Raw genomic sequence first — 21,625 nt, forward strand, 5'->3', positions numbered from 1 at the left:
ACTGAAATAGTACAGCATCTTGGATCTAAAAACAAAGAGCGAAGAAGATCTGCTTAAACCAGAAGGAGCGAATAAAAGGTCGCTAACGTCATCATCAAACATTGAACAGCATATAAATCAAAACGTCGAAATCACAAAGAGGAATACGACTGTGAAGCTTTGGGGGTGTTGAAGGACTCGATCTATGTTTTGATCATGATTCTGAATTCGGTCAAGACAAAGTCTTTGACAAAAATGCAATTTTCTCAGCTTTTTGTTGGATTTTTTTTTTAATGAAACTTACCCACTGATTTTTTCTTTTGATATATTACATATTCATACAACAAAATGAAATATTTGTGAATATGTTCAGAAATGCTGGCGCTGACTGGCAACTCTTTTAGTAAAAGCTGGGGGGAAAGAGTTAACACATTACAATGATAATGTAATAACTTGCAATTTCTAATGGATAAACCCAAGTCCCGTCTTACATATGTTGTCTTGCTGAATTTCCGGTGACACTCACATTACAGAAGTGACTTTCTTGTTGACTATGAACATTTTACAAAAGGACTACACATTCTTTTAGTGGTTAACTTTTTTTAAATGTGGAATTATTATATTTTTGCTGCTTCAGGATGAAGAAAATGAAGGACACGGATTCTGACAGAGAGAGCTTCAATATTGGTGGACCCAAGAAATCCAGTATTGACAGAAGTTTTCACTTTCACAGGCAAGTGCCAATATATTGTTAAAGAGCGATTATAGTTACACTCATACTTGTTAAACGTGTCCTGAAATACAAAATGTGCTTTAGTTTTGTTCTGAAATGTTTGACTAAACATGTTTCTTCTGTTAACAGCAAAAAACAAGAAGTCAAAGAGGTAAAGCACTCGATTCAGATAACCTTGCTAATGACGAATCAATGAAGTTGAATTCGGACAATATTCAGGTTGTGGAATTGAAAAGCTTTACGTTACAAATGTTCTGTTTTTCAGGTTAAGTTTAATAACATGCCCGATTCCGAAAGAGATTCCGAAAACGACACAGATTTGAGAACCGGAAACAGCATCTCTTCCCTCTGAAAAAAAACACCTCGATGGATCGAAACTCCTCCCTCCCTCTCAGCACGAGATTCACGAGGTTCAAAATGAATGCTAACACACACTGCTGTAAAACTCTGCACTATTCAAGGCTATTCCAGAAAAAAAGATTCAAATTAATCCCATGATGCATTGTGACAAGATGGAGAGAAATGTTGAATATAAATATATTTATTTCAGTAAATGAAAATCAACAATTAAAATGTTCCATAGCCAACATTTTTGTTTGTGTACTCCAACATTAGCTTAGCAACATGCTAACACTAGTCTACTGAAATCAGTAGAGTTGAGTCTTCAGAGCACTTCTTGTGTTGCTGCCTATGGAGAACTTTCCACTTCAGTTAGAGGAGGACACTGACTCACCTGGTTTTGGAAGAGGACATTTCTCCTGTTGTATAGATATGTACATTCAACTGCCTTGAATTTAGCACATTCATTTTTTTAACATGGTCTTTCACAAAGGAATATCCTAAAACTTGTTTACGAATAACAGTAGGCTTTTGCACTTTAACCATCTCAGCTATGATTGTGTATCAAAATTGTTAACTGCTTTTAATTTGCATCTTTGATGTAAATTTCCATCAGGATGATTAAACTTTTTTAAAATGCTTCTTTATTGTGTGTGTGTAATAATTACAGACCAATTCACAACCCTCACACTTTAAACCTGCATTTGGTCTGTGTTCAGAATAGCACACTATTTCTACAGTATGATTTAGCAAGGCATACTAAATGCCAAAATGTGCAGTATACAAACTTTTTAGATTCATCTGATCGGAATTGGCAAACACAAGCATTTTTTCCTGAATGCATCATACTGTTACTTGAAATGTTTATCATTGCATTTACAGCATACCGTTTTGTTTTTACAAAAAAAAATAATAGGAAGTATGCAGAATACACTATATAGTTTGCCGTACGCTAATATTCTATTCCGAACGCAGCCATCTTAGTTACACTCACAACAGAAAGAAAAAAATAAATCATCCCACAACCTGCTTTTTGGACTCGGTTCATAATTAAATCATATTAAAATTTTATTAAGTTATATCCTATATTAAAATAAATGAAAACAGAAAGACTGAGAGAGAAATCAAATACAGAGAACGCAAGAATGACATCCAATAGATTATGGAATGTATTTCGGTAAATAAAATAGAGCTCCAACTGTTCCATCAAATGTGCAATATTCCGGCCACAAATGATCTGAGCCTGAAAAGAGCACCATAAGTTTCTATATACACAACGTAGGTATATATATATACAGTAGATTTATATATACAGTATACTGCGCTTGAATGGATATATACTGTATACATATACCTTACAGAAATATATATATATATATATATATATATATATATATATATATATATATATATTTAACCATCTCATTTACAAAGCCAGGCAACATCTAGAAGATTCTTTACAGAATCAAGGTTCTTGTGGTTCGTTCTTTCTTTTCAATATACAAAGTAAACATAGTTTTTGATATCCACCACAGAGAAAAAAAACCCACAGCAAGGCCATTTCAGCCTCACGTCTGTAAGTACAAAACTGGCACAGAAGACAATCGTAATTATAATAATAATACACGTGAATAAAAACGCAAATTAAATTATGCACTGATGGGACTAAAATGTTGTAAACCTTTTCCCTGTTTCACTGCAGGCTCGAAAACAAACCACTTCAAAACAAATTAACCAACACAATTACGGCTTAAAAAAGAAAACAACTGGCCTTTGACGAAAATACGCTCCAGCTGATATCGTTCGCTTTTCGTTCTGTTCAATTAATGCGGAGCTCAGTTGGTGAAGAGCAAGGCCAAAGGTCAGGGAGAGAAAAAAATGTTGACAAATCGGACTTCAATTACTCTTAAAATGACAAAACTGAACAGCATGGCGAACGGAAATGGTGAAATGCGAAAAAGGAGGGATGTGAAAAGTAACGTCACAATGCCGATGGGCGTGTCCCTCCTTTTCCGTTCGAAAGTTTGGCAACCACCGCGATAGTGGCCTCGACTGTGCGTGACAGCATTTCCAGGGAATCCTGCATGTGGGCGTGGCCACAGCTGCCTGACTCCGCCTCCTGGAGCGAGCAGCTCCGCCCCTCGGAGGCTTCCGGCAAACTGGACAGTAAAAGCACCGAGTCGGCGGAAGTGGAGGGAACTTCCTCTCTTTCTGGCTCCGCCTCCTGCTCTTGCGGTTCCTTCCTCCCATCTTCCTCTTCCTCCTCCTCTCTTCCCGCTATCTGCTGCGGAGCTTCATCCGCTCGGCCGAATGCTTCGGGAAGAGAGGAGGATGACGACGAAGACGAAGATGATGACGATGATGAAGCGTCCATTTTCTTCTCCTCGAGGGACGCGCTGTCGGGAGAGGGCGGGTCGTTTTCCGTTCCCGGGTCGATGAGGGAGGAGTCTCGGGTTTCAGTGTCCGACGTGCTGGTGGGCGTTAACGCCTCCCCAGGCTCCGCCTTCTGCTCGGAGCAAGGAGCCAATGAGGAGGAGGAGGAGGATGAGGGAGCGTCTCCTGGACGATCGTCAGCGCTGCTGCTCACTCTCCGACGCTTCACTGGAGTCACGCCCTCCTCTTCCGCTGAGGAATACAATAAAGACATGTCATTGACTGCAGGTGCAAGTCCACAATACACATTTAAATATGATGCAATTTTAATGTGTGATTAATGCCGTGTCTCATTTAAAGCGTCTTTGAGTACCTTGACAATCGCTTTATAAATTATTTTTAATATTAAATAAAATACTGCTATTATGTAAAAAAAAAAAAATACAGCTTTCTGTCATTTAAATGATTGTTATTAATTGTTACAATCATTAATTGTTACAATTAATATTGTTTAAAATGTGCTTTTGGTCATTTAAGATGCTTTAAAATTAAGAAATGCTACTTTTTGTATCCCTAGCTCTTGCTACCATGTTAAAACAAATTATTCATAAATAAATAATTATTATATTTTACACATAAAATAATTCAAAGAAATTAACATAATGTGTGATTAGTCTTTGAGTACCTTGAAAATCACTTTATACATTTATAAATTAATAACTAAATAGAATAGGGGAAAGAGAGAGAGCGAGAGAGAGAGAGAGAGAGCGAGAGAGAGAGCGAGAGAGGGGAGAAAAATAAATAAACCAAATGAAAGGGAGGGGTAGAAAGAAAATAAATGTATTGATTGCATATATACTAATAAAATATTCAGTGCTGCTATTTATTTGATGCAAGAAATGCATACTTATCGATGCAATTTTGTCAAATGCATTTTTGTGCCATAAAAAATAAAATCATCATCATGTGTTGCTTTTGAATTATTTCATTTAGAATATAATAATAATTGATTATTTAAGTGTGTTTGTGTATGTTGAGACCTTTGGCTTTGCGCTCCTTGGCCTCCATCTCTAGTGTTGCGCGGTGCTGAAGACACAGTCTGCACTTGGACAGCAGCTCCTGTAGAGCGGGACCCAGAGCCGGATCCAGATGCTGGGGGGTGGACACTGACAGCACCAGCAGCAGCGCTCGCAGGTCCTGCAACATACACACACACACACACACACACATGAGGGAAGAGCGAGGGAGCGCTGGCACAGGCGCGAGGAGGGAGCTGTACTGACCGCGTTCAGGAGGCTGCTGGTCTTGCTCATCTCTGCTCTCTGATTGGTCAGCTCAGGCTGCAGGCTGTGGTACTCGTTCAGAAGGTTGGTCACCAACACGTTGACGAGATTCGAGCAGCTCTGGCCTGATAACACCTGCACCTGCACCTAAACACACACACACATCCAGTTTCAAACCGAAGCAGGACAGGCTCAGTGTCACAGAGCAAAGGAACAACTTTTACAAAGTAAGCTTAACTTTGGGTTAAACATGAACCTTTGAACTTGAACCTAGGGTTATGAAGCTTTGCAATACTAACCCTGATACGCAGTCACAAACATATCAGGAGTAGGTGTCAAACACTCAAACATTAGATGATTTGGTAACACTTCCATTTTTTTTTATTCTACACACAGAAATGGGCCTTTAATGTAAGTACATTTAATTATATTTAATAAAGTTATTATTTTTCCTCATGGATTCCTTCCCAGAATGCTCTAATTTGCTAGATTATATAATCATAACATTCTAATTCTGATGTCAATATTTATTTTCACACTCAAACTGCGTGAGGAGTAGATATGTCTATATGTAAGTACTTTATGTAAGAAGCAGGTGAGGAACGAGTAGGCGATGTTGTTGTTGAGGAAGTTCCTCTCGTCCATCAGGATGCATTTCATGTATTCTCCAAACGCTGGATCCTCACACAGCAGCTTCACACACGACTGAGCCATCGCACACTGACAGAGAGAGAGAGAGAGAGAGAGAGAGAGAGAGAGACGTCAGGAAACACACACTTCTGTGAGACCCATATCAAGGGTCCCAACGCATCAATCTGAGATGATGTATAATGATTATTTTTAACATTTAAAACCTATACCTTGTTAGGAATGCTTTCAATGTGTGATTAATGTTGTGTCTCATAAAAGTGTGATGAGTGTCATAAAAATCTGACACACCACCTTTAGTGTCTTATTGCTTTAGTACGTGTGTGTGTGTATATATGTGTGTGTGTGGTGACCGAGAAGGTTTTACCTGAGATTGAGCAAGTTCTGTCCAGAGTTTGGGAAAGAGAGCCAGATGTAGAGGAAGTCCTTCATATGCGATCAACACACCTGCACACAGGTGAACAAACAACATCAGAACACACAAACACACACACACACACACACACACACACACACACACACAGAGAGCTGAGAGAGAAGAGTTCTTACTCAGTTTCACCAGAGTCTCTGTGAACTTCTCACAGTTGATGGCTACTCGACAGAGCAGGTGAATGAACTGATGATACGACAGGAAGTAGTCCAACAACATCCTGTCATACACCTCATCTTTACCCTACAGGAAACAAACAAACACACTCTATGAAGAACTAAAGCTCAGCGTGTACAGCGGTCCACTGGTTGGTCTCACACACACCTTACTGGTCTCCACCATTGAGGGCAACAGGCACATGTTGAGCTCCGGTCTGGGAGGACGAATGTTGTTCTTCCCGCCCATCAGCTTGATATTCTCTCTACAGGGCAGATACGGCCCAAACGACACTAGAAAACACACAGATAGTGTTATACCATGTGGTGACCTGACCATAGTATTATCATTTATTAATTGTTTTTAACGCCATGTCAACAACAAGGCTAAAGTCATACAATTAACAAAAAAGTTATGGTATATAAAAAGTGCAAGTACGCATTGGGAAGCCACTCGTGTGAATCTCGAATTGCCTAAATGTAACCTAGTAAAACAACTTAATCCTACCTAGATTTAAAAGTACTAAAAACTTTATTCTTATACTTGGATTTATTTCATGTAACGTATGTCTATGGCATACGTCCCATTCCATCTGCCACTTGTTTATTTATATATATATATATATATAAATAAAAGAGTGAATATTGCTGGTCTAATATCAGAGAGTGGAATCTAAATATTCAAGTTGCGAGCCTCCTTTGCAGCGACGTCTGCTGTCTTGTTGCCAGACAGACCAACATGAAGGTGGCGATGCTGTGTGAGTGAAGCTTGAGGCGGGACTCACTGGGGATGTTGCTGTGGTGGTACGTGCAGTGGTTGTGCTGCAGGAAGGGCACGAGTGTGTGCAGGAAGTCATGAGGGCTCAAGAGCACCAGCTCCTTCAGAACATCTGAGGACCAACACACATGTTCAGATCACACTCGGGGTTTATTTCTAAAGCATTTTACATTTACATTTATGCATTTGGCAGACGCTTTTATCCAAAGCGACTTACAGTGCACTTATTACAGGACAATCCCCCTGGAGCAACGTGGAGTAAAGTGTCTTGCTCAAGGACACACTGGTGGTGACTGCTGGGATCGAACCAGCAACCTTCGATTTACCTGTTCAGTGGTTTAACCCACTAGACCACCATCACCACTAAAGTGCTTTTATTTCGTGGATGTGACGACTCACCCAGACAGGCGTTACGCAGCTCTGGCGGGCTGTAAGAGTTCAGCAGCGTCAGCAGTTTATGGGCAAAATCAATCCTCTCCTGCCACTGGATCAAAGCTTGCTTCACATCTACACACAGACACAAGGGATCAGTTATTGACATTACATGTACAAGTGCATTATGGGCAATCGAAACCTTTGGATTGCATGTCAAGATGTATTATGGGTAATGAGTACTTTTGTACTGCAGGTTAAGGTGTATTATGGGTAGTGAGTACTTTTGTACTGCAGGTTAAGGTGTATTATGGGTAATGAGTACTTTTGTACTGCACGTTAAGGTGTATTGTGGGTAATGAGTACTTTTGTACTGCACGTTAAGGTGTATTATGGGTAATGAGTACTTTTGTACTGCAGGTTAAGGTGTATTATGGGTAATGAGTACTTTTGTACTGCACGTTAAGGTGTATTATGGGTAATGAGTACTTTTGTACTGCACGTTAAGGTGTATTATGGGTAATGAGTACTTTTGTACTGCACGTTAAGGTGTATTATGGGTAATGAGTACTTTTGTACTGCACGTTAAGGTGTATTATGGGTAATGAGTACTTTTGTACTGCACGTTAAGGTGTATTATGGGTAATGAGTACTTTTGTACTGCAGGTTAAGGTGTATTATGGGTAATGGAATACCACTGCACTGTACGTGGAGGTGCATTATGGGTAATAGGTACTTTAGCATCAAATAGCGTTCAGGTGCATTATGGGTAATGAGTACATTTGTACTGCATGTTTAGGAGTAAATGAGTTTTGTATTCCATAAGGGGCATTGTGAGTAACGGGGTACTTTGGAGTTGTTTATTTAAGGTGCATTAAGGATAATCCTATAACCCCAGTTTAAGTGTATGGTGTATTGTGGGTAACGTACTACCTTTACGTTGTAAGTAGGGTCGCGTTGCCTTTAAAACAGACAGGAATATGGACAGCAGCTCCACTAGATCACCAGTCACATGACACGCGGTGGCCTCATGGTACATCATGTGCAGGGTGTTGAAGGACTGCAGACACAGAAATATTCAGTTGTACACAACGGTCCATTAAAATATGCAGATGAATGAAGAGTGCAGAAGAATGATGAATGAAAACCTCAGTCATCAGGATGAGTCCTCTATTGAACACCACCAGCAGTCTGTCCTCATCGTTCTCCAGCAGGATACGGAAGGCACTGAGAGCACACAGAGTCTTAGGGTAAGTTTACATGACAACGATATGCTTAAACCGCAGAAGTTTTTCCTTTGAGTTTTCCGCGTACAGACGACACCATTGTCAAAACGATTCCCATTCACACAGATCTGCGAAAACGACTAAAAACGCTGAATTCTGCAGCCAGGCCATTAGATGGCGATGAAACACTATAGACTGAACACGTAATACGCATGTACATGACGTCATCGTCTTCACAGATTTGCGTTTTTGTTGTTTACATGGAGACCGTTTTCAAACTTAGCAGCCAAAACACTGTTGTTGTGTAAACGAACGGCCAAAACGCATAAAAAGTTTTACGTATTTACGTAAACAGCCCCTAAGTATGAACACAAATGGCGTGTAAAATGTTCTGCGAGGCTTTAAAGCGCATGTGTGTGTGTGTGTGTGTGTGTGTGTACCTGATGAGAGTGGTCCAGCAGGAGCGTCCGTCCAGACAGCGCAGGTAACAGCTGATGGTGGTCTTCTTGAACTGCTTCACGTCCTCCAGCTCTTCCTCTCTCATATCAGGCCTCTGAGCTACAAACAACTGCATCAGGTTAAACAACTCCTCCACCGCCTGCAGAGAAAGAACAAACAGAGTTACTTGACGGAACTGAATTAACCTCAATAATAGATGAAGCGCAACTTCAGACAGAAACAGACACTCTTTATTAAAATAGGCAAAAAAAAAAGAAAAAAAAAAAGAGGAGCTCAAACTAAAAATTTGTTTTTAACACACATTGTAAATGAGAAAATTAATGTACAATTTATTTACAGCATAATTATACACAGTTTTATTTTATTTTATTCTATTCTACATTTTACTTTGAAACCCTGTTTTCAAAATTTGGGACACATCTACACTGATTTGTTTGATTTCATTATTTTCTAGCAATACCATTAAACAACAAAATTAAATATATATAAATATAAATATATATATATATATATATATATATATATATATATATATATAAAAACTAAAAATAATGATTCTGCAAGGATACATTAAATTGACCATTTATAATGTAGTTACAAAAGTTTTTTTTCAAATAAAAGACTTTCAAAGAATCTTAATACAATTATTTTTATGAGCAGCACAACTGTTTTCAACATGAATAATAATCAAAAATGTTTCTTGAGCAACAAATCAGCATATTAGAATGATTTCTTGAAGGATCATGTGAATAAACTCCATTTTACAATATATTCAAAAAGAAAACGGTTCTTGTAATAATATTTCACAATATTACTGTTTTTGTTGTATTTTTGAATAAATAAATGTAAAAGTAAATGTAAATAAATGCAGCCTTGGTGAGCAGAAGAGACTTTCAAAAACATTAAAAAATTTGACCAAATCCAAACCTTTCAACACTAGTGTAGTTACTGATAAACTTTCCCATAAATGAAAAAAAAAGACATGTTTCTTATGTTATCTCTGGTAACGGTCTGCACTCACCCCCGGGTACTGGCTGGCGTGGGGCGTGAGGTTTTTGAAGGCCCACTGTATGTTCTGGTGCGACGCCAGCTGGCGGGTGAAAGCGGGCGACTGCTCGCAGCACATGCGCAGGATGGCGTAGTACGCCGGGAGCATCCCGCGGTTGAACAGCACCACCTCCTGATCGTCGTGATCCGCCAGGATGTAGTTAAAGGCGATGTTTTTAGTGACCACAGGGTTTTGGACGATAAGACGCACGTTCTCGCTGCAGTCCACGCAGACGTTATACCAGAAGGACAGAAGAGCCTGCTTGTTGTGATTAGTGGCGATGGCCGGCTCTGATAACTTGGGCTGTGAGAGGAAGAGAGAAAAAGAGAGAGAGAGAGAGACATAATAAGAGCAGGGCTGCACAAGATATTGAAATAAAATCAATCACGATGAGGCTCGTCAAATCGTGCAAGCTGTGATTTAATTAACTAAATATCTACATCATTATTTTTTTTTAATTCATGCGTCTCATACTCTTTAATTAAAATAATTCCCCTCCATCTTGCAGCCTCATCTCTTCCCTTCTCTGATGATGCGTTTACTGGCGTAAGGGCGGAGCAACCTGTCACTCACATGAGATCCACCAATAGCAAACCACAACCATCCAATCAATTCCCCACAAACAAAATCGAGCCTCGCCCTACATTTGTTCTTGTTCAAGTCAATTTCATTCAGATATACGTCACAATAGGGAAGAAAAGACTATCGCAACTTCCGATTCATCATACGAGCACCTAAAAACAGGGTTCTTGCAGGTTTCAGCAAGTCAAATTTAAGACCTTTTTAAGACATTTTACGACCATAAAGTTTGAAATTTAAGACCTACCAAAAAAAAATTTCAAATCAAAGAATTCATTTTATTTCAATGAATTAAGTAATTGAAAAAACATTAATTTAATTTACAGATAAAACAATCACATTAGTAACCTTCCACACCCAACAACGTGTGTCAGAATCAGAATCAGATATATTATTTTTTTTATAGAAAATTGTACCATGCATATTATACTGTAAAAAACACATAATTAGTTGATTTTAGTTGATCATAGTTGATCATAACTAGAGATGAAATGGCATGAACATTTCATTTCAATGATTATAGTGACAAAAATGACCACGGTTATCACAGAATCCTGTTCAAAAAGTACTAATACTACACAATGTCGAAAACCAGCAAATAACAAATAAAATTAGCATCAATATGCACTTTTACATAAACATTAAAATAATACCATTAAAAATGATAGCCAGATTTTAAAAGTGTCTTGCAACATGTTATATACTAACCATAGACTGTAAAAAATAGATACTAACATGTACAAGTTCAAATAAAGTTTAGACAAAAAAGTTGTTTTTATAAAAAGATAAACCTCACATATTTCAGACTTTAAATATTTTTTTATAAAAAGATAAATTACTGACATTTACAATGCACTTTAGCTTATCTTTTATTATTAATAGTAAAATTCGGTCGGATTTTCCCGTGGCGTCTGTCGTTGCTATGCAACCATGCACTGCGCTCTCCACAATGCAGGCATGAAAACAGGTCAGGGGTAAAAAAGGTGAGAAGGATGCGGCAGCAAAAAATCCAATCCAATCAACTTATATATATATATATATATAGTGCTTTTTAAATGTTAAATTCATCAATCTGGTGCAAATTAAACAAAGAAAAATTATTTTAGTTACAGTGTCTGTCTACATTACTACTACATAATAATAGTTACAATATTAATCCCATGATAGTAATAGCCATATATTGTAAAACAAATGCACTGAAAAATAAAGGAAACTTTCATAATTAGTTTTGTACTAATTTCTATACTTGAAAGAGTATATTTCTATACTTCACATTAAAGGTGTGATTGGGCTAGCCCAGTGCCAATCAAGAAAATAACCAAATGGGCCGCTGATCTACGCGTTTCATGGGGTGTCAGAAAAAAAAAACTAACGCTGACTTTTTATTGACCAATGCATTACACACTAATTACGCACTAACCAAGCGCCGCCAATTAAGCAAAACAAAACGAATGGGCCGCCGATGTACGAGTTTTATGGGCCGTTAAGACAAAAAACGAAACAAAAAAGTATGAGATGTATCGGCCCAAAAAGCACGTCGGCCCACCGGGAATCTCCCGGTAGTCCCGATGGCATGGCATTAGCCTACATGCCTGGACGTCACACAAAACAAAATCCTACCTGTAGCCTTTCACCATCCACTTATTTAGCTGCTGTTGCATCAATTGACATGCCATCTCCTTTTCTCTCTTTCTTTTTCTATTTTTAGCCCCCGACAGCTTTTTTGCATTATCCATCTTTTTCGACGACAACTCACTACTCGTTCCTGCTCACTCAGCGCTCACGGCGCCCGCTCGCGATATTATCCCGCCCTCTTCTATGTCAAAATTAAAAATAATGACATTGGCAACATCGCTGTCTGTGTCTGACAGGACAGTTAACATTGTAAGCTAACTTAACTCAGGCTTGCTTTCCGACGTGCGGTTCTTTGTTCGGCAGTGTGTCATCAGACTCGCGGTGTTAAAGACTTTGAAAACAATTCTGCCCTACTCTGACTCGGATTGGCTGTCAGGTTTCTGCATTAGGAATGAGGATTGGTTTTTTAAAGCTGCTAAGTTTATGGTAACTATAGAGATATAGCGGGTAAATGCTGGCCACGACCACGACCCCCCCCCAATATTTATTTACGGAGAAGAGAAAAACACCCGTAGTGTTTGGGTGCACCCGCATCCTTCCAGTTGAGTGAGCTTTCAATGTTGTTACGGAAAGGGGCGAAGCTGATTATGAGCGCGCGCGCGCCTACATTTGAACGAACTTGAGCGCGCAAAAGATGTGATATGTGAACGGCCTGTTGGCGAGACCTTTTTTAGACCTGACTAAATTAAATTTAAGACCACGGATGAAAATCTGGCCGTTTTTAAGACATTTTAAGGCCTTAAATTTAAAGTTCAGAATTTTAGACTTTTTAAGACTTTTTAAGACCCCGCGGGAACCCTGTAAAAAAATGCCTTAATCTTCATGTGAAGTACCTGGAAGAGGTTCCAGAGGTCCATGAAGTAGCTGGAGAACATGAGCTTCTCTGTTTTGGAGATGAGGCAGTAGGTCATGAAGCTGAAGTACTGCACCAGTTTGGTGGTTCCGTGCACGGGCACGTCCACGTAGAGCTTGGCCCGGCCCAGCAGGCCCAGGAGCAGGTTGTAGACCTGGTGCAGAACCACGGTGGTGTCGGGACTCAGCGGGAGGTCCCGCGTGGGGATGTGGAGCGAGCGCGTGGAGCGGAACATCTGACGGAAGGAGTTGCTCGGGATGAGAGACACCAGCAGATACGCCGCGGCTGAGAGAGAAATGCATTGAAGAAATCACAAAATAATCTGACATTTTACCAGGAAAAATAAAGATAAAACAAAAAGATAAGAATAGCTGTTTATGCTTTAAATGTGTATTTAAAAACTTTAAATGTTCACTAACACACATTCCGACATTTTTAAACGTGTGTAGCGCGTTTATTTATACAAGATTTTTCTGTTTTTAGAAAAGTCTCTTCTGCTCACGTCTGCATTTATTTGGTCAAAATACAGTAAAAACAGTAATATTGTGAAATATTATTGCAATTTAAAATAGCTGTTTTCTATGTGAATATATATTAAAATGTAATTTATTCCTGTGATCAAAGCTTAATTTTCAGCATCATTACTCCAGTCTTCAGTGTCACATGATCCTTCAGAAATCATTCTAATATGATGATTTGATGCTAAAGAAACAATTCTGATTATTATCAATGTTGAAAACAGTTGTGCTCCTTCATATTTGACTGGAGAAATTATGATAAAAATTCAGCTCTCTTTTCAATTCTAATAATATTTCACAATATTACTGTTTTTATGATCAAATAAACGCAGCCTTGGTGAGCAGAAGAGACTTAATATGTGCGTGTACTGTTGTGTAGATTGTGTCTGTTCTTACACGTTCGGACACGTGGGTAGTTGTGTGCCAGCAGAAACCTCTCCACCCAGTTCTCCATGTTCTGCAGGACCCAGCTGTGAGCCAGCTTATTACGAGGAGTCTGGACGGCCAACCAGTCCAAACACTGAGACGGGTTATACTCGATCACCTGATGCAAACACACAGGGATTACACGCTCAGATCAGTGAGGCAGGCGCAACATCTGAAGTTCTCCAAACACCCACAACTCATCATTGACACACATCTCATGACTCCTATATAGCACCGTTTCAGTGGAGCAGTGAGAAGATAGTGCTGGGCGGTATACCAGTTCATACCAAATACCGGTGTTTATTTTAGTAATGATATGAATTTTTAATATACCGCAATACTGTTGTATGTCGCACAGCGTTGGGATGTGGGTTGTGATGATGCACAGCTGTATGTGTTACTAAGTGTGATGAAGATGGATGAGTTAAAACTATAATTGATAGCTGTCAAATTATATTACAGTGTTTCGCATAAATTGGTTCACAATATCAACACTGCCCGCCATAAATAGATTTTCCATAAGGCTTTGACATCGTTGAATAAACATGAGCACTGCACGTTTCAAAACAGTGTTCTTGCAGGTTTCAGTAAGTCAAATTTAAGACCTTTTTAAGACATTTTAAGACCATAAAGATTGAAATTTAAGACATACACGACGCATTGCCAAAAAAAAAATTCAAATCAAAGAAATCATTTTATTTCAATGAATTCAGTACTTAAAAAAGCATTAATTTAATTTCCAGATAAAGCAATCACATTAGTAACCTTCCACACCCAACAACGTGTCAGAGAAAAGAACAGAATCAGATATACATTTTTGTATAGAAAATTGTACTTTGCATATTATACTGTAAAAAACACATAATTAGTTGATTTTAGTTGATCATAGTTGATCATAACTAGAGATGAAATGGCATGAACATTTCATGATCACAGAATCCTGTTCAAAAAGTACTAATACTACACAATGAAATCAATTCACCAAGTTTTATGTCGATAACCAGCAAATAACAAATAAAATTTGCATCAATATGCACTTTTTGTTTACATAAACATTAAAATAATACCATTAAAATGATAGCCAGATTTTAAAAGTGTCTTGCAACATGTTCAAATAAAGTTTTGACAAAAAAGTTTATAAAAAGATAAACCTCACATATTTCAGACTTTAAATCATTTTTTATAAAAAGAATGAGTCACAAAAAAGATAAATTACTGACATGTACAGTGCACTTTTAATCGTAAAATTCGGTCCGATTTTCAGGTGGCGTCTGTCGTTGCTATGCAACCATGCACTGCACTCTCCACAATGACAGAGCAGTTTTAGTGGCTAATGGATTTCCACAACCGAAAAACGCTTGCTGTAGCTCTGCTAGAAGATTTATTTACGGAGAAGAGAAAAACACCCGTAGTGTTTGGGTGCACCCCTATCTAGGGTTGCCATCTTCAGAAAAGAAAAATGCGGGACAATCGTGGTTCTTTACAGGAAAATAAGGGACACTCAAAATATTTGTACTGTATCACACAGTAACTTATGTCATTTCAGGTTTGTATGCGTTCTCAGATAGGTTAAGCAAAACAAATGTGTTTATATCTATGTACAATTTAATTCTAAAACGAATTTTAAGGTCACACAAAAAAAGTCACATTACACACAAACCATACAGGGTGGCCGCGGGTCCTTAAAAGGTCTTAAAATGTCTTAAATAAAGTTTTCCTAATAAAAGGCCTTAAAATGTCTTAAATTCAGATTCGATAGGTCTTAAATATTTCTGGTCACGTTACCGCTAAAATTTCTCCAGTCTGACGGACCTAATATCCGTCAAATAACCAGTGAAGCATCGAATCGCCAGAATGATTCAGATTTTATTACATAAACAGCTATTGATAATGATAATGTAGGCTTTTTCTGGTAACGCTGTTGAGGTTCGCGCTGCTTGTCTCTGTGATAGATTTTATAGGAAGAAATCAAAACAAATGAGCATAACGGCAAACATAAAAAAAAACTCCCAGAAGAAACATACTGAGGTAAAAATTCAAAATGTTGAGTTTTTTTTTATTTATAACGTACAATTAAGTAACATAACATGACGGGAGCTATTTTGCTGAATATTCTCACGATTGCAAATGTTACATTGATTTTAGTTCAATAAACAAGTAGTGCAGGGCTCGAATTTCGGTCTTCTATCAGCTCGTTAAGAGCTCCAGGCGGCGATAATACACTCTCGAGTTTCGGGAGTCGGGATAGACGGAATTGTCACTTGCATAATCGGGCCAGCATTGCATCATGAGTAACTAAAGTTTACCATTTGCACGTCTTTTAAAGTTTTACCAGTTTAAACATTCACGCGATTTGAAACTATTCAGTACTTGCGCGCTGGCACTGTCTGAGAGATGTTTTTTTTTCTCTCTGCACACATAGCTACATAGAGTAAAGCCGCCTCACAAACAGCTCGCGGGTAACAAAAGTTATTTTTCGTGGATTTTATCGCTTTAACAGTCAAAAACATGCGAAAATTATGTTAATTTCGGTCTTGGTGAGTATCCTCTAAACACAGTCGGTTATGTCTTAAATAAGCATAAATCGCACGTGGCCGTATAATGAACACAGGATCCGTGCACTAGCTCTTAAAGGGACAGCAGCCATATGTGTCTGTCATTAATTTGGTTGTCAAAACAACAAACCATAGCTTTCATTTTAAGGAATCAGGATTAATAGCCTATGTATTTAATTTAGTCAGGACTAAAATACTACCCAGTGTTATTTTACATTTGATTACTTTATTCAGTGTCTGTAGTATTTCTGAATACTAGTGTTAGACCTAAGCAAAAACTTTTCTCTTTATTTCTATTTATTGGTATCTTTATTCTATTGTATTTATTTGTGCTACTTTTTTCAATTTAATTCAAAGATTGAAATCAAGCTTCCTTGTGTTGTGTAAATTCTTAAGACCAAAATTACCTCATTGTAAAAATGCAATGAGATAGCATATCTCGGTTGGTTGGTTCTTGTCACATGACCTGAGGTGCGTTTGCAATTGCAGAAAGAAAGGAGCGAGTCGGTTCAATTTGAGCGCGCAAAAGACGCGATATGTGAACGCGTACCGGTAGCTCTGGTACTGGTAGCTCGCGAGCGACGTGTTTGGAGACCCCTGCTCTAGAGCTCCGCTTTATAGGCTACGACTCGATACTTTTTTGCTACTTCGTAATAACTTTCTGCGGCCAGCGTTGCTGGAAATGAACGAGGGTAAAACGTTTTTAAGACCTGACTAAATTCAATTTAAGACCGCGGATGAAAATCTGGCCGTTTTTAAGACGTTTTAAGGCCTTAAATTTAAAGGTCACTGTGCCCGGTTGCATAAAGCACCTTAAGTGTAATTTTCCCTTAAGTTCTCCCTTATGTTTCCCTTAAACCTAAGGGTGTTGCAGAAAAAAACCCTGTGCCCGGTTGCATAAAGCACCTTAAGTGTAATTTTCCCTTAAGTTCTCCCTTATGTTTCCCTTAAACCTAAGGGTGTTGCAGAAAAAAACCCTTAAATGTTACTTAAGGGTTTCTTTAAGTGAAACGCCATAAACACTTAGAATTTCCCTTAAACGCTGTTTTTTCACTTAAGTAATCCCTTAAAAAGCGTCAAGTGTTGCATAAAACCCCTTAACGGTCATTTCCCTAAGTATAACTTAAGGTTTGGAAATCGTAACCTAAGAGTAATGCGGACAAAAATAAGACGAAATGGCTGAATTTATGGAACCAGCTGAAGATCATTATGGCTATGTTCACACTGCAGGCTGAAACGACCCAATTCCGATTTTTTTGCCCCTATGCGACCTGACCTGTATCTGATCTTTTCATGACAGTCTGAACGACACAGATCCGATCTTTTCAAATGCGACCCAGGCCACTTGGGTATGTGGTCCCAAATCCGATACATATCCGATCTTTTGAAATGCGACTTCAGTCTGAACGGCCAATGCTGCGTTCCAGTCCAAAATTGTCATGCCCTTCACTCGCAAACTTCCCTCCGTCTCGTTCACTCGGATGTACGTCATTGCGACTGCTCACTACTGGCGGAAACTGTAATGGGCTGAATTGGAACGTCCTAAGCCCTTGATCACTTGGAATCAGCTGTAGAGTTGTTTTATTATTTAAATTTTTTTTCCTTTTAAGAATTTGTTTAATGCAGCATCCAAATGTGTGTTTGGGTTGTTTTAAATTAAAAATATATATTATTAATATATAGAGTTGTCTGTTGTGGTGGTGATTAGATGAGATATGTGGTGACGTCACAGTCGTACTGCATTGTGGGACATATAGGTGCCTGAAGTGTACATTTGAAGCAGACTCGCTCCCTCGGTCAAAATCGAGGGAACGAGGGTCTGTCCATATAAACTTCCCTCGTCCACTTCATGAAGTGGAACGCACTTCAAAATGGCGGCAGGGATTCCCCCAAGGGGAAGTGCTTAGGGAAGTTCGCGAGTGCGTGTCTAAAAGTGGACTGGAACGCAGCACAGGTCGCATGTATCCGATCCGCACGTCATTGATACGCGAAAAACGTCATAATTCTGCGTTGAAGTAGTCGTCGGTTTGAAAACGGACTGCATATATATTCGTCGAGCTGAGGTAAATCTGCCGAACGGGTCGACCTCGACGAGCCCGTTAATTAAAAAAAATAAATAAAAGCCCACGGCCATTATATATACGTTATGTTAACTTATTTGTGCTGAATCTGATATTAGATAGGTCAGCGGCTGCTGTCTGGCTCTTGTGTAACGGTCGCTGCGCCCGCTCGTGTGTGTGTGTGTGTGTGTGAGATAGAATCACAGTTAAAGTTTAGCTACTTCCGCAAACAACAAGTGACGTCGTTGACCGTTGAATTTTTTCAAAAAATCGGAATTGAGCATTAAGCCCTGCAGTGTGAACGTAGCCTATGTGCCAAGAATCATTTTAAGGGATAGGGAGAACCCTTTGGACCATCTTAGCGATAAAAAATTGTTGCAGGAATACCGATTTGATCGACGCGCAATATTAGCGGGAGATGTTTTCCACGTGCATAAATCGTCTGTCAGCAGAGAGGTTCACCGGGTTGCGGGGGCTTTCCCGTCATTTAAACGCAATGGTCAAATTTTCTTTTTCTTTTACCATATTCGTCAAGAAGAATGCATTTCTCCTCCTCTGTCCAATTAGGCTCTCTCTTTTTTTTTGTTTTCTTTATCCATTCCGATATCCTAGCCTACTTTATTTGATTGAGAAAGTGTTAGTGTTTTGCGTATCTATGGCAACAACAGACTTTTATAACGTGAATCCAGGATCGCTGTGGTGAAACACTTAAATGTTTCCCTTACCTAAGAGAACCGTTTAAGAGATTATTATGCAACACCCTTAAGTTATTCTCTTAGGTAAGGGGAAATCGCCCCTTAAGTATCATACTTAAGGGAAAAACTTAAGGTGCTTTATGCAACCGGGCATTTTTGAATTTTAGACTTTAAGACTTTTAAGACCCCGCGGGAACCCTGTCAAAGTCAAAACGCGGCTCGGGTGTTTTTATATGAATGTATCTCTGAAAGGAACTGTCTCTAGAAAAGTTTCGATGTTATTTTCATTTAATCTTTCTTTATCTTTCCTGATAAAGCAGCGTTTATGAGCGTGACGCTGCTTTGTGTACAGCCGTTACCGGGGAAACCGTTTTGTGTACAGCCGTTACCGGGGAAACCGCTTTGTGTTACAGGGGAAACCGCTTTGTGTTACAAGGGAAACCGCTATTTCTGTCGCTCCTAAAGCGCCTCTTTGTAAACAGCATCATTTCGTGGGGCCTTGCAAACCTGTGTTAAAACTAGTGTGGATTGTTTTCTACAATATTTACTCATGACAGTAAAATAGGGCATTCTAATGGCGCTTTTCCATTACCAGTACCAGCTCAACTCGACTCGCTTTTTGCTCCGTTTTCCATTGCAGATAGTACCTCCACAATAGTACCTGGTCGTCATAGCGACACCGCAACTGCCGTGACTTAATCTTCTACGCGACACACACCCGCTACCCACACACACAGGACAATGGAGGAAATCGAGTGTATGCTGTTTTTGGATGTTTTTGTTGTTTTTTTATTCAGGATACTCCGTCTGGCGCGTGCAATGATGACGCAGTGAATAGTGACCATTCTCTCTGACCAATCAGCAGTCTGCCGTGTTTTCACGTCACATTTTAGTATCGCCTCAGCTCGCCGGAGGTGATACGAAAAAAAGTACCTGGAAGCAGGTACAGGTACAACTTTTACACAGTGGAAAACCAAACAAAGTCGAGTCGAGGCGAGCTGGTACTGTGTAGTGGAAAAGCGCCATAAGTAAATCTACTGCAGTATTTCCTCTCTCAATCAGTAGAAAATGGGTTTAACACCCAGTCATGCTTGAAAAATAATAATACCATCATATACTCACGGTATAATTTAGAAAAATACCGTGCTATACATTTTTGGTCATACCGCCCAGCACTATGAGAAGGTATAGGAATGATGGGCCGATTTACCTCCCAGATCCTCTGCAGGATGTAGGACGCAAACGAGGGCATTCCCGGAGGACCAGCAGCGAACTCCATCAGCATCGTCAACAGCTTGAAGAACGGATTGGCTGCCTGTCAGACACGACACACAAAGTTAGTTACGTTGTGTAGCTATTATAATGAAACAATAACGGTTGTGAGATTTGTTTTTACCTCTGGAGTCAGTTTAGCGATGGAGGTGAACAGCATTGACACGATCTACACCAACAGAAGAACACAAACCATGAGAACGCATGTTACACTTTGATTGTGTTGATGCTTAGCTACACTCTGAGACAACATCTGTCCCAAGAACTAAGCTACACTACAGTTCAAAAGTTTGAGGTCATTCATTTCTTTCTTCTTTTTGAAAGACATTAATACTTTTATTCAGCAAAGATGCATTAAACTGATCAAAAGTGACAGTAAAGACATTTATAATGTTACAAAAGATTTCTGTTTCAAATAAATGATGTTCTTTTGAACTTTTTATTTATCAATAAAAATCCTGAAAAAATATATATCACAGTTTCAACCAAAAATATGAAGTTGTTGAAACTGTTTTCAGCATGATAATAAGCAGCAATGTTTCTTGCGCATCAAATCATCATATTAGAGTGATTTCTGAAGGATCATGTGACACTGAAGACTGGAGTAATGATGCTGAAAATTCAGCTTTGATCACAGCAATAAATTACATTTGACAATATATTCACACAGAAAACTGTTATTTTAAATTGCAATAATATTTCACAATTATATTGTTTTTATTGTGTGTTTTTTTCCAAATAAATGCAGCCTTGATGAGCAGAAAAGACTGAATTCAAAAACATGAAAAAAATCTTAAAGACCTCAAACATTTGAACGGCAGTGTATATGTGATGAAACCTCTCTCTATGAGGACATCCAGAGACTCAAAGATTAAAATAAACAAACTAATGTTATATTTTTAGTTCTAAATGTGCAAAACATCGATTATGAGTAGGGTTTGTGTTACAAACCTATAGCTGTTATTATTAGCTTTATACAGAAACACTAGAAGTCTATGGTATGCCCTCATTGGGACATCTTACATGTTCTGCCAGACGGTTGTTGTATCTGCAGAGGCTGAATATGAGGTTGCAGGTCTGTCTGATGTTGATGCTGTCTCTGATGTGCTGGAACAGAAAGGGAAAACCTTTTCCCCCGGTCAGTGCGGCCATGTCACTCTGAGACAGAGTCAAGTGTCTGCACACAGACAGAGACAAATGATCAGACCA

The 21,625-nt window shown here is 38.9% G+C and overlaps 2 protein-coding genes across 8 annotated transcripts in view; one reads left to right on the forward strand and one right to left on the reverse strand.

Moving 5' to 3' along the window:
* The window catches only part of LOC309495746 (protein dachsous-like), a 126,943-nt gene extending 124,979 nt beyond the window's left edge, over positions 1-1,964 (forward strand). For all 6 annotated transcript variants that reach the window (XM_082165578.1, XM_082165576.1, XM_082165577.1 and 3 more), the window contains exons 28-30: positions 617-712; positions 842-863; positions 978-1,964. In XM_082165578.1, coding sequence (XP_082021704.1) covers positions 617-712; positions 842-863; positions 978-1,064 — 205 coding nt within the window. In that variant the 3' untranslated portion in view covers positions 1,065-1,964. The remainder of the gene's footprint in view (positions 1-616; positions 713-841; positions 864-977) is intronic.
* Positions 1,965-2,094: 130 nt separating this feature from the next.
* usp34 (ubiquitin specific peptidase 34) overlaps positions 2,095-21,625 on the reverse strand; it is a 62,788-nt gene continuing 43,257 nt past the window's right edge. For both annotated transcript variants that reach the window (XM_082165575.1, XM_082165574.1), the window contains exons 60-77: positions 21,440-21,593; positions 20,541-20,585; positions 20,355-20,459; positions 13,805-13,952; positions 12,871-13,175; positions 9,797-10,126; positions 8,757-8,914; positions 8,239-8,317; positions 8,024-8,150; positions 7,118-7,225; positions 6,726-6,830; positions 6,110-6,234; positions 5,905-6,028; positions 5,723-5,802; positions 5,287-5,427; positions 4,708-4,854; positions 4,465-4,621; positions 2,095-3,676 (exon numbers count right to left, since the gene is read on the reverse strand). In XM_082165575.1, the coding sequence (XP_082021701.1) occupies positions 3,033-3,676; positions 4,465-4,621; positions 4,708-4,854; positions 5,287-5,427; positions 5,723-5,802; positions 5,905-6,028; positions 6,110-6,234; positions 6,726-6,830; positions 7,118-7,225; positions 8,024-8,150; positions 8,239-8,317; positions 8,757-8,914; positions 9,797-10,126; positions 12,871-13,175; positions 13,805-13,952; positions 20,355-20,459; positions 20,541-20,585; positions 21,440-21,593 (3,082 nt within the window). In that variant the 3' untranslated portion in view covers positions 2,095-3,032. The remainder of the gene's footprint in view (positions 3,677-4,464; positions 4,622-4,707; positions 4,855-5,286; positions 5,428-5,722; positions 5,803-5,904; positions 6,029-6,109; positions 6,235-6,725; positions 6,831-7,117; positions 7,226-8,023; positions 8,151-8,238; positions 8,318-8,756; positions 8,915-9,796; positions 10,127-12,870; positions 13,176-13,804; positions 13,953-20,354; positions 20,460-20,540; positions 20,586-21,439; positions 21,594-21,625) is intronic.

Source organism: Leuciscus leuciscus (assembly GCF_965113295.1).
Source record: "Leuciscus leuciscus genome assembly, chromosome: 3".
In the NCBI taxonomy this organism is placed as follows: Eukaryota; Metazoa; Chordata; class Actinopteri; order Cypriniformes; family Leuciscidae; genus Leuciscus; species Leuciscus leuciscus.